We start from the raw sequence: 13,292 nt of genomic DNA, 5'->3' as shown, positions 1-13,292 counted from the left end.
CTGTTCATAATCTCTGTTCATAATCTCTGTTCATAATCTCTGTTCATAATCTCTGTTCACAATCTCTGTTCATAATCTCTGTTCATAATCTCTGTTCACAATCTCTGTTCATAATCTCTGTTCATAATCTCTGTTCATAATCTCTGTTCATAAATTCATAATCTCTGTTCACAATCTCTGTTCATAATCTCTGTTCATAATCTCTGTTCACAATCTCTGTTCATAATCTCTGTTCATAATCTCTGTTCATAATCTCTGTTCATAATCTCTGTTCATTTACTTCCATTTTAAGACCGCATTTTCTCAGATGTTTTGAGGTCTTCTAAGGGGGGTTCCACTGTCCGAGTTTTGTACGATAAATGTTTATTTGTGTTTGAGCAGTTCACTGTGTATCATTCTATCAATGTTTATTTGTGTTTGAGCAGTTCACTGTGTATCATTCTATCAATGTTTATTTGTGTTTGAGCAGTTCACTGTGTATCATTCTATCAATGTTTATTTGTGTTTGAGCAGTTCACTGTGTATCATTCTATCAATGCAGTGTAAGAAGGAAAATGTTTATTTGTGTTTGAGCAGTTCACTGTGTATCATTCTATCAATGCAGTGTAAGAAGGAAAATGTTTATTTGTGTTTGAGCAGTTCACTGTGTATCATTCTATCAATGTTTATTTGTGTTTGAGCAGTTCACTGTGTATCATTCTATCAATGTTTATTTGTGTTTGAGCAGTTCACTGTGTATCATTCTATCAATGCAGTGTAAGAAGGAAAATGTTTATTTGTGTTTGAGCAGTTCACTGTGTATCATTCTATCAATGTTTATTTGTGTTTGAGCAGTTCACTGTGTATCATTCTATCAATGTTTATTTGTGTTTGAGCAGTTCACTGTGTATCATTCTATCAATGCAGTGTAAGAAGGAAAATGTTTATTTGTGTTTGAGCAGTTCACTGTGTATCATTCTATCAATGCAGTGTAAGAAGGAAAATGTTTATTTGTGTTTGAGCAGTTCACTGTGTATCATTCTATCAATGTTTATTTGTGTTTGAGCAGTTCACTGTGTATCATTCTATCAATGCAGTGTAAGAAGGAAAATGTTTATTTGTGTTTGAGCAGTTCACTGTGTATCATTCTATCAATGCAGTGTAAGAAGGAAAATCAAACATGTGGTTTCATTCATTTTGAATTTTGCAGTCAAATCCGCGCCCAACTGGGGTTGAAGCCATTGCCGATGTCCAAGGTCACAACCAACAAGTCGGTCACCACAGGCGCTACAAAAGCCAGGGTACGTTTGATCGTAGTTCTATGGTTGATCATATTCCAGGCACAGATGTAAGTGCATTGTGTGCAAGGCAGTGTGTGTTTGATATGTGATGTGTTAGTTTTAATTTCAATAGCAATGGTACACCCTTCCTGTTACTACCATGAGGGGACCGGCAAGGTTGGCCTTGTGGTAAGGCGTCCGCCCCGTTATCGGGAGGTCGTGGGTTCGAACCCCGGCCGGGTCATACCTAAGACTTTAAAATTGGCAATCTAGTGGCTGGTCCGCCTGGCGTCTGGCATTATGGGGTTAGTGCTAGGACAGGTTGGTCCGGTGTCAGAATAATGTGGCTGGGTGAGACATGAAGCCTGTGCTGCGACTTCTGTCTTGTGTGTGGCGCACGTTATATGTCAAAGCAGCACCGCCCTGATATGGCCCTTCGTGGTCGGCTGGGCGTTAAGCAAACAAACAAACAAACTACCATGAGGTTGGACATTGGTCAGCTAGGTGAGAGTACAGGGTTACAATGGTTTATGTTTTCATCACGTCTTTGCCTTTTTCAGAACGCCAACGTCCTTCAGTCGGTGTTGCTGTTGATACGAGAGTTGGACAAGGACAGCTTGGAGGTCGTTCACAACTCCGTACAGCGAAGGTTAGAGGACCTGTGACCTTCACCCTGACCTTTCTACGCAATACAGCTTATGGTGCAGCAAAACAGATTGTACATAATACAGACATATCATGCGTGTAATAGTTCTGTGTTAACAGGATTGTACATAACAGACATATCATGCGTGTAGTGTGCTGTGTTAAACAGGATTGTACATAATACCGACATATCATACCTGTATTGTGCTGCGTGGCTTCCAAAACCAGGCAAAACGTACTCTGTGTGTCAGGTGTGTGGTGAGTATACAGTGGAACCCCCATTTAAATTAAGACCTCAAGACATCTGGGAAAATCACTTCTTAAAAAGGAGGGATTCTTAAAATGGTAAATTTACAAGGGTTCATGAATGCAAAATAACGGAGAGAACAGAAAGTATACTGTATTGGGAGGTGTCCTGTCATTGGAGGGGTCTCACATCACAGGTACCGGTCACTGCAGGACATCAGTCAAGTACAAAAGAAAACCCGAACGCAACAAACAACACACAAGAAAAGGAATTAGTGTGTTTTTTTTACTAATACCACAGACAGGTTTAAATTGTTTATTTATTTAGTGCCATCCCTCCAGTTGTGAAATACAATCACAGAGCATAATTATCTGCTAGATGACTGCAATGAGAGAGCAGTGAGATGTGAGCTATTTCAGTCACTTTTAGCATGTACTCCCATCACTGTTTTCTTCTTTTCTTTCTGCAACATCTTTGTACAGGCAATTTATTTTGCATTTATAATAGACAGCTCAGTTTCAGTTAGTTTAGCATGTAAGAACAGAAGAGAAGGTGGAAATGAAATTGTATGTCCACCATTCCTAGATCAAGCTAAAGTCAGGTCCTGGTCAGTAGTTTTAGAGTATTTTTTGTTGTTACACCAAGTGATAATGTATTACCACCGAATGTTGTGTATCTTTTTGCTACTGCCAAGTGTTTATTGTTACCACCGAGAATTGTGACTGTTGTTGTTTGTCTGAAGTCAGAAGTCAGAAGTCAGAAGTCAGAAGTCTGAAGTCTGAAGTCAGAGAGACAGAGAGACAGTCAGAAGTCAGAAGTCAGAAGTCAGACGTCAGACGTCAGAGAGACAGAGAGACAGAGAAACAGAGAGACAGTCAGAAGTCAGAAGTCAGAAGTCAGAATGTTTATTCGCGTAAACACAGGGTCCATTGCAAAAGGGTACGTCGAGGTAGGAAAAACACCCCCGTTGGTCAAAGGGAAATAACCATTCTCACTGCCACCAACTGAGAAGGTTATTTCCCTTTGACCATTAATATGTCAGTCTTAATCTTAATCCACCAATAACTCCCTAACCGTCTGTTTGACTGGTCCCAATTTTTGTAAGGACCGTCTCAGGAATGTATAGAACCTGTTCACCAAGTTTGGTGACGATCGGTCCGTTCATTCTTGAGATCTATATGCGAACACAAACAAACAAACAAACAAACAAACACATCGAGTGAAACCTATACACACCCCTATACCGGGGGTGTAAATATATGTTGGTTTAGGGAAACATGACCACACCAAAAAGAATCGGTAGGTCGGCTTTTATTTTTGAGAAATTAAAAAAAAGTATTTGGGTCGGTTGGAAAAAATAGGGTCGGTCGGGTTACCCTGAACCAACATATATTTTTGTTTGGCCTAATCAAAGTTTGTGAAATGCACCTCACATGAATCCCCCCGCGGGTTAGGGGGAAGAATTTACTTGATGCTCCCCAGCATGTCGTAAGAGGCGACTAACGGATTCTGTTTCTCCTTTTACCCTTGTTAAGTGTTTCTTGTATCCCGTCGCGATATAACCTTGAATGGTTGAAAACGACATTAAACACCAAATAAAGAAAGAAAGTTTCTTGTATAGAATATAGTCAATGTTTGTAAAGATTTTAGTCAAGCAGTATGTAAGAAATGTTAAGTCCTTTGTACTGGAAACTTGCATTCTCCCAGTAAGGTAATATATTGTACTACGTTGCAAGCCCCTGGAGCAATTTTTTTATCAGTGCTTTTGTGAACAAGAAACACTTAACAAGTGGCTCTATCCCATCTCCCCCCCTTTCCCCGTCGCGATATAACCTTCGTGGTTGAAAACGACGTTAAACACCAAATAAAGAAAGAAAGACCTCACATGAACTCGGGGTAACAAAGGTGTCTATGTATATTTTTAAAGAATATACTGACCGTTCCAAGAGCTGTCGGATGGCATGATAAATACACCAACTGACACGGATGACTGATCTTTTTCAGGAATTCATCGAGCCCTTTTATGCTGCATACAAAAAGTTGTACGCTCTCACCAACACCTGGCCATACACGGTATTGTTTACTAGTGTTCTGAAGGGAGGGGGAGGGGGTTTGTCGGTTCTTCTTCTTTATTTGGTGTTTAACGTCGTTTTCAACCACGAAGGTTATATCGCGACGGGGAAAGGGGGGGAGATGGGATAGAGCCACTTGTTAATCGTTTCTTGTTCACAAAAGCACTAATAAAAAAATTGCTCCAGGGGCTTGCAACGTAGTACAATATATTACCTTACTGAGTGGGAGAATGCAAATTTCCAGTACAAACTGCTTGACTAAAATCTTTACAAACATTGACTATATTCTATACAAGAAACACTTAACAAGGGTAAAAGGAGAAACAGAATCCGTTAGTCGCCTCTTACGACATGCTGGGGAGCGTCGGGTAAATAAATTCTTCCCCCTAACCCGCGGGGGGTCGTTTGTCGGTGTAAAAGCTACACGAGTAAGTCTTCTCATTGTGAGGACACGTGCTCGTACACACGTACACCGCAAAGACAGACACGGACAGACAGACAGACAGACAAGAACACACTCACACACACACACACACACACACGCACACGCGCACACACAAACCTGCATGCACGCACACGCACGCACACACATACATACATACATACACACACACACACACACACACACACACACACACACACACACACACACACACACACACACACACACACACACACACACACACACACACACACACACTCGCGCGCATACGGGCGTTTCTGAGCAGCATCAACAGCATCCTGAACTCAGGTCAAAATGAGTTCGGCTCATTCTCTCCCTGACCAGACGCTACAGTCTAACGCGAATCTATCAAAACAAAAATACAGAGTTATCTCCCATATGGTTTTCGCGAGCACTGATCTAAATTTGAGATCAGTGTTCGCGAGACGAAAATGATTGCAGATTGGCCGACTTCGACAGTGAGCTCCGTTCTGTTCTTCACAGTTATGATAAAGACATCGTTCCAATGTCAAACCAAGTCGAAATTTTGGGACTGCTGCCGGAAGGAGACCGTAATATATGGTTTCATCACTGTCAACTGGTTACAGAAAAAATCGTCTGCTCCCGTGAGCGCGAAACCAAACGGTTGATTATCACGTGACACTTTTGCCATTATTTAGAGTTGTTTGCATAGTAAATACAGCCGCGAAAAATAGCTCGCTTGAAACTGTCTTACATATCAATTCCTTTGCAATTTAAAAATTACAAAACACCGTGAAAAATATTATGGACGATCGCGAATCTGCTTATATCAATAATACATTACAAAAAGCTCTAAATATGTAAAAAAAATAAAAAAAATAAAAAAAATAAATAAAAAAAATCGGTTTCCTTGCCAGACAAGGAAACTCAAGGCATCATGTCAGGGAGAGAATGAGCCGAACTCATTTTGACCTGAGTTCAAGATGCATCAACAGGTGCAAAGCAAAATATTGTAACATCATGAAGTTGTTGGAAAGGGCGAACGAAAAATGAACCAGACAGAAAATGCAAAAGCAAACGTTTATTTTGAACGAGAACATCCATCTCTAAATATTTTGCTCTTTTGTTCGTTTTTCTCTCTTTTTACATTTAGTCAAGTTTTGACTAAATGTTTTTACATAGAGGGGGAATCGAGACGAGGGTCGTGGTGTATGTGTGTCTGTGTGTGTGTGTTTGTGTGTGTGCGTGTGTGTGTGTAGAGCGATTGAGAGTAAACTACTGGACCGATCTTTATGAAATTTGACATGAAAGTTCCTGGGTATGATATTCCCGGACTTTTTTTTCATTTTTCCGATAAATGTCTTTGATGACGTCATATCCGGCTTTTTGTAAAAGTTGAGGCGGCACTGTCACACCCTCATTTTTCAATCAAATTAATTGAAATTTTGGCCAAGCAATCTTCGACAAAGGCCGGACTTCGGTATTGCATTTCAGCTTGGTGGCTTAAAATTTAATTAATGACTTTGGTCATTAAAAATCTGAAAATTGTAATTAAAATTATTTTTTTATAAAACGATCCAAATTTACGTTCATCTTATTCTTCATCATTTTCTGATTCCAAAAACACATAAATATGTCATATTCGGATTAAAAACAAGCTCTGAACATTAAAAATATAAAAATTATGTTAAAAATAAAATTTTCGAAATCAATTTAAAAACACCTTCATCTTATTCCTTGTCGGTTCCTGATTCCAAAAACATATAGATATGATATGTTTGGATTAAAAACACGCTCAGAAAGTTAAAACGAAGAGAGGTACAGAAAAGCGTGCTATCCTTCTCAGCGCAACTACAACCCCGCTCTTCTTGTCAATTTGCCACGAGCGGTGGACTGACGATGCTGCGAGTATACTGTCTTGCTGAAAAATTGCATTGCGTTCAGTTTCATTCTGTGAGTTCGACAGCTTGACTAAATGTTGTATTTTCGCCTTACGCGACTTGTTTCTTTTTCTTTCTGTTTAGTTTTTCTCTCTTTTTATATTTAGTCAAGTTTTGACTAAATATTTTAACATCGAGGGGGAATCGAAACGAGGGTCGTGGTGTATGTGTGTCTGTCTGTGCGTGTGTGTGTGTGTGTGTGTGTGTAGAGCGATTCAGACTAAACTACTAGACCGATCTTTATGAAATTTGACATGAGAGTTCCTGGGTATGAAATCCCCGAACGTTTTTTTCATTTTTTTGATAAATGTCTTTGATGACGTCATATCCGGCTTTTCGTGAAAGTTGAGGCGGCACTGTCACGCCCTCATTTTTCAACCAAATTGGTTGAAATTTTGGTCAAATAATCTTCGACGAAGCCCGGACTTCGGTATTGCATTTCAGCTTGGTGGCTTAAAAATTAATTAATGACTTTGGTCATTAAAAATCTGAAAATTGTAAAATAAAATAAAAATTTATAAAACGATCCAAATTTACGTTTATCTTATTCTCCATCATTTGCTGATTCCAAAAACATATAAATATGTTATATTCGGATTAAAATCAAGCTCTGAAAATTAAATATATAAAAATTATTATCAAAATTAAATTGTCCAAATCAATTTAAAAACACTTTCATCTTATTCCTTGTCGGTTCCTGATTCCAAAAACATATAGATATGATATGTTTGGATTAAAAACACGCTCAGAAAGTTAAAACAAAGAGAGGTACAGAAAAGCGTGAGCATACCTTCTTAGCGCAACTACTACCCCGCTCTTCTTGTCAATTTCACTGCCTATGCCGTGAGCGGTGGACTACGAGTATACGGTCTTGCTGTGTTGCATTGCGTTCAGTTTCATTCTGTGAGTTCGACAGCTACTTGACTAAATATTGTATTTTCGCCTTACGCGACTTGTTATATTTAGTCAAGTTTTGACTAAATGTTTTAACGTAGAGGGGGGAATCGAGACGAGGGTCGTGGTGTATGTGTGTCTGTGTGTCTGTGTAGAGCGATTTAGACTAAACTACTGGACCGATCTTTATGAAATTTGACATGAGAGTTCCTGGGTATGAAATCCCCAGACGTTTTTTTCATTTTTTCGATAAATGTCTTATGACGTCATATCCGGCTTTTCGTGAAAGTTGAGGCGGCACTGTCACGCTCTAATTTTTCAACCAAATTGGTTGAAATTTTGGTCAAGTAATCTTCGACAAAGCCCGGACTTCGGTATTGCATTTCAGCTTGGTGGCTTAAAAATTAATTAATGACTTTGGTCATTAAAAATCTGAAAATTGTAAAAAAAATATTTTTTTTATAAAACGATCCAAATTTACGTTCATCTTATTCCCCATCATTTTCTGATTCCAAAAACATATACATATGTTATATTTGGATTAAAAACAAGCTCTGAAAATTAAAAATATAAAAATTATTATCAAAATTAAATTGTCCAAATTAATTTAAAAACACTTTCATCTTATTCCTTGTCGGTTCCTGATTCCAAAAACATATAGATATGATATGTTTGGATTAAAAACACGCTCAGAAAGTTAAAACAAAGATCGGTACAGAAAAGCGTGCTATCCTTCTTAGCGCAACTACTACCCCGCTCTTCTTGTCAATTTCACTGCCTTTGCCATGAGCGGTGGACTGACGATGCTACGAGTATACGGTCTTGCTGAAAAATGGAATTGCGTTCAGTTTCATTCTGTGAGTTCGACAGCTACTTGACTAAATGTTGTATTTTCGCCTTACGCTACTTGTTAGTTTTTCTTCTAGTTTTTCTCTTTGTTATTTTGTTCTTTGCTTTTTTGTGCGTTCAGTTCAAGTACCGACTGCAGCCTGGCGACATGGTGTCATACAACAACAGACGGATGGCTCACGGCCGTGTCGCATTCACTTACCGCAGCGGTCAGGAGAGGCATTTACAGGTAGGCTGTTTCCTTAACTCCTTCCTGTGCTAGTTGAAAAATGTATTGATTAATTGATTGATTTCAGTTATTCGTTTATTGGTTGTTTGGTGGGGTGGGTGGGTGGTTAGGTGGTTTGTTGCATCGTTGATTGATTGATTGATTGATTGATTGATTGATTGATTGATTGATTGATTGATTGGTTGATTGATTTCAGTAATTCGTTTATTGGTTGGTTGGTTACGTCGTGGATCGCGTGATTGATTGTTTAATTGATTGATTGATTGATTGATTTTGCAGGGCTGTTACCTGAATGTGTCGGAGTTCAAGAGTTGCATGCAGACTCTGGCAAACCTGGTTGGGGACGGACGCATCGCTCAACGCGTTGGAGATTATGATTACCAATAGTCCTCATGTCGTCACTCTGACGTCACTTCTCTGCGTCACTCTCTGACGTCATTTTTCACGTCACTGTGTTACATTACATTGACGTCATAGTGGGGATTGTTCGAATTGAAGTCTCTCGATTTTTTAATGGCGAAGGATCTTATTTATTCTGCTTGAGGAAAGACTTTTTGTGATTTTTATTTCTGAAACAAGTCACGAAAGTACTGAGTTTACATATGATGTCACCATGACGTCTTCAAACATTCCATGATGACGGATACCCTGACGACATTTGTCGCGTGATTGACCAAAGAGCTGGGTAACAAGAGTATTTATTGTATTTGATGTGAACAGTAATTATGTTGCAAAGGATGGTGGAGGTGGTTACATGATTAGATGTATCTGCAAATGCGTATGTACTTTGCATGTCTCGGTGTGTGTGGGCGAAAGAGAGAGAGAGTGGGAAGGAGGGAGGTTATATTGGGTGAGACAGAGAGAGAGTGGGAAGGAGGGAGGTTATATTGGGTGAGACAGAGAGAGAGTGGGAAAGAGGGAGGTTATATTGGGTGAGACAGACAGAGTGTGGGAAGGAGGGAGGTTATATTGGGTGAGACAGACAGACAGAGAGAGTGGGAAGGAGGGAGGTTATATTGGGTGAGACAGAGAGAGAGTGTGGGAAGGAGGGAGGTTATATTGGGTGAGACAGAGAGAGAGAGTGGGAAGGAGGGAGGTTATATTGGGTGAGACAGAGAGAGAGTGGGAAGGAGGGAGGTTATATTGGGTGAGACAGAGAGAGAGTGGGAAGGAGGGAGGTTATATTGTGTGAGACAGAGAGAGTGGGAAGGAGGGAGGTTATATTGGGTGAGACAGAGAGTGTGGGAAGGAGGGAGGTTATATTGGGTGAGACAGAGAGAGTGGGAAGGAGGGAGGTTATATTGGGTGAGACAGAGAGAGAGAGTGGGAAGGAGGGAGGTTATATTGGGTGAGACAGAGAGAGAGAGTGGGAAGGAGGGAGGTTATATTGGGTGAGACAGACAGAGTGTGGGAAGGAGGGAGGTTATATTGGGTGAGACAGACAGACAGAGAGAGTGGGAAGGAGGGAGGTTATATTGGGTGAGACAGAGAGAGAGTGGGAAGGAGGGAGGTTATATTGGGTGAGACAGAGAGAGAGTGGGAAGGAGGGAGGTTATATTGGGTGAGACAGAGAGAGAGTGGGAAGGAGGGAGGTTATATTGGGTGAGACAGACAGAGAGAGAGTGTGGGAAGGAGGGAGGTTATATTGGGTGAGACAGAGAGAGTGTGGGAAGGAGGGAGGTTATATTGGGTGAGACAGACAGAGTGTGGGAAGGAGGGAGGTTATATTGGGTGAGACAGACAGACAGAGAGAGTGGGAAGGAGGGAGGTTATATTGGGTGAGACAGAGAGAGAGTGGGAAGGAGGGAGGTTATATTGGGTGAGACAGAGAGAGTGTGGGAAGGAGGGAGGTTATATTGGGTGAGACAGAGAGAGAGTGGGAAAGAGGGAGGTTATATTGGGTGAGACAGAGAGAGAGTGGGAAGGAGGGAGGTTATATTGGGTAAGACAGAGAGAGAGTGGGAAGGAGGGAGGTTATATTGGGTGAGACAGAGAGAGAGTGGGAAAGAGGGAGGTTATATTGGGTGAGACAGAGAGAGAGTGGGAAGGAGGGAGGTTATATTGGGTGAGACAGAGAGAGAGTGGGAAGGAGGGAGGTTATATTGGGTGAGACAGAGAGAGAGTGGGAAAGAGGGAGGTTATATTGGGTGAGACAGAGAGAGAGTGGGAAGGAGGGAGGTTATATTGGGTGAGACAGAGAGAGAGTGGGAAGGAGGGAGGTTATATTGGGTGAGACAGAGAGAGAGAGTGGGAAGGAGGGAGGTTATATTGGGTGAGACAGAGAGAGAGTGGGAAGGAGGGAGGTTATATTGGGTGAGACAGAGAGAGAGTGGGAAGGAGGGAGGTTATATTGGGTGAGACAGAGAGAGTGTGGGAAGGAGGGAGGTTATATTGGGTGAGACAGAGAGAGTGTGGGAAGGAGGGAGGTTATATTGGATGAGACAGAGAGAGAGTGTGGGAAGGAGGGAGGTTATATTGAGTGAGACAGAGAGAGAGTGGGAAGGAGGGAGGTTATATTGGGTGAGACAGAGAGAGAGAGAGTGGGAAGGAGGGAGGTTATATTGGGTGAGACAGACAGAGAGAGAGTGGGAAGAAGGGAGGTTATATTGGGTGAGACAGAGAGAGAGAGAGTGGGAAGGAGGGAGGTTATATTGGGTGAGACAGAGAGAGAGTGGGAAGGAGGGAGGTTATATTGGGTGAGACAGAGAGAGAGTGGGAAAGAGGGAGGTTATATTGGGTGAGACAGAGAGAGTGTGGGAAGGAGGGAGGTTATATTGGGTGAGACAGAGAGAGAGTGGGAAGGAGGGAGGTTATATTGGGTGAGACAGAGAGAGTGTGGGAAGGAGGGAGGTTATATTGGGTGAGACAGAGAGAGAGAGTGGGAAGGAGGGAGGTTATATTGGGTGAGACAGAGAGAGAGAGTGGGAAAGAGGGAGGTTATATTGGGTGAGACAGAGAGAGAGTGGGAAGGAGGGAGGTTATATTGGGTGAGACAGAGAGAGAGTGGGAAGGAGGGAGGTTATATTGGGTGAGACAGAGAGAGAGTGGGAAGGAGGGAGGTTATATTGGGTGAGACAGAGAGAGAGTGGGAAGGAGGGAGGTTATATTGGGTGAGACAGAGAGAGAGTGGGAAGGAGGGAGGTTATATTGGGTGAGACAGAGAGAGAGAGAGTGGGAAGGAGGGAGGTTATATTGGGTGAGACAGAGAGAGTGTGGGAAGGAGGGAGGTTATATTGGGTGAGACAGAGAGAGAGTGGGAAGGAGGGAGGTTATATTGGGTGAGACAGAGAGAGAGTGGGAAGGAGGGAGGTTATATTGGGTGAGACAGAGAGAGAGAGTGGGAAAGAGGGAGGTTATATTGGGTGAGACAGAGAGAGAGTGGGAAGGAGGGAGGTTATATTGGGTGAGACAGAGAGAGAGTGGGAAGGAGGGAGGTTATATTGGGTGAGACAGAGAGAGAGTGGGAAGGAGGGAGGTTATATTGGGTGAGACAGAGAGAGAGAGAGTGGGAAGGAGGGAGGTTATATTGGGTGAGACAGAGAGAGTGTGGGAAGGAGGGAGGTTATATTGGGTGAGACAGAGAGAGAGTGGGAAGGAGGGAGGTTATATTGGGTGAGACAGAGAGAGAGTGGGAAGGAGGGAGGTTATATTGGGTGAGACAGAGAGAGAGTGGGAAGGAGGGAGGTTATATTGGGTGAGACAGAGAGAGAGTGGGAAGGAGGGAGGTTATATTGGGTGAGACAGAGAGAGAGAGTGGGAAAGAGGGAGGTTATATTGGGTGAGACAGAGAGAGAGTGGGAAAGAGGGAGGTTATATTGGGTGAGACAGAGAGAGAGTGGGAAAGAGGGAGGTTATATTGGGTGAGACAGAGAGAGAGTGGGAAAGAGGGAGGTTATATTGGGTGAGACAGAGAGAGAGTGGGAAGGAGGGAGGTTATATTGGGTGAGACAGAGAGAGAGAGTGGGAAGGAGGGAGGTTATATTGGGTGAGACAGAGAGAGTGTGGGAAAGAGGGAGGTTATATTGGGTGAGACAGAGAGAGTGTGGGAAGGAGGGAGGTTATATTGGGTGAGACAGAGAGAGAGTGGGAAGGAGGGAGGTTATATTGGGTGAGACAGAGAGAGAGTGGGAAGGAGGGAGGTTATATTGGGTGAGACAGAGAGAGAGAGTGGGAAGGAGGGAGGTTATATTGGATGAGACAGAGAGAGAGTGGGAAGGAGGGAGGTTATATTGGGTGAGACAGAGAGAGAGTGGGAAGGAGGGAGGTTATATTGGGTGAGACAGAGAGAGTGTGGGAAAGAGGGAGGTTATATTGGGTGAGACAGAGAGAGAGTGGGAAAGAGGGAGGTTATATTGGGTGAGACAGAGAGAGTGTGGGAAGGAGGGAGGTTATATTGGGTGAGACAGAGAGAGTGTGGGAAGGAGGGAGGTTATATTGGGTGAGACAGAGAGAGAGTGGGAAGGAGGGAGGTTATATTGGGTGAGACAGAGAGAGTGTGGGAAGGAGGGAGGTTATATTGGGTGAGACAGAGAGAGAGAGAGTGGGAAGGAGGGAGGTTATATTGGGTGAGACAGAGAGAGTGTGGGAAGGAGGGAGGTTATATTGGGTGAGACAGAGAGAGTGTGGGAAGGAGGGAGGTTATATTGGGTGAGACAGAGAGAGTGTGGGAAGGAGGGAGGTTATATTGGGTGAGACAGAGAGAGAGAGTGGGAAGGAGGGAGGTTATATTGGGT

General features: G+C 42.5%; 1 protein-coding gene across 2 annotated transcripts; it reads left to right on the top strand.

Annotated features, from left to right (window-relative positions):
- Positions 1-357: 357 nt before the first annotated feature.
- Positions 358-9,434, top strand: LOC138947846 (uncharacterized). 2 transcript variants are annotated; one of them, XM_070319407.1, is made up of 4 exons: positions 358-1,280; positions 1,820-1,908; positions 8,452-8,559; positions 8,839-9,434. In XM_070319407.1, the coding sequence occupies exons 1-4, from the start codon at positions 1,071-1,073 to the stop codon at positions 8,849-8,851; spliced, it is 420 nt and encodes a 139-aa protein (XP_070175508.1). In that variant the 5' UTR covers positions 358-1,070; the 3' UTR covers positions 8,852-9,434. The 2 variants fall into 2 exon arrangements, 1 of the variants encoding a protein (XP_070175508.1); XR_011449840.1 differs by having other exon boundaries at positions 359-1,280; positions 1,820-2,162.
- Positions 9,435-13,292: the final 3,858 nt, after the last annotated feature.

The sequence above is a fragment of the Littorina saxatilis genome, linkage group LG14 (assembly GCF_037325665.1).
Source record: "Littorina saxatilis isolate snail1 linkage group LG14, US_GU_Lsax_2.0, whole genome shotgun sequence".
In the NCBI taxonomy this organism is placed as follows: Eukaryota; Metazoa; Mollusca; class Gastropoda; order Littorinimorpha; family Littorinidae; genus Littorina; species Littorina saxatilis.
Note: the sequence above shows the minus strand (reverse complement) of the source record. Positions and strands in the feature narration are given on the sequence as shown.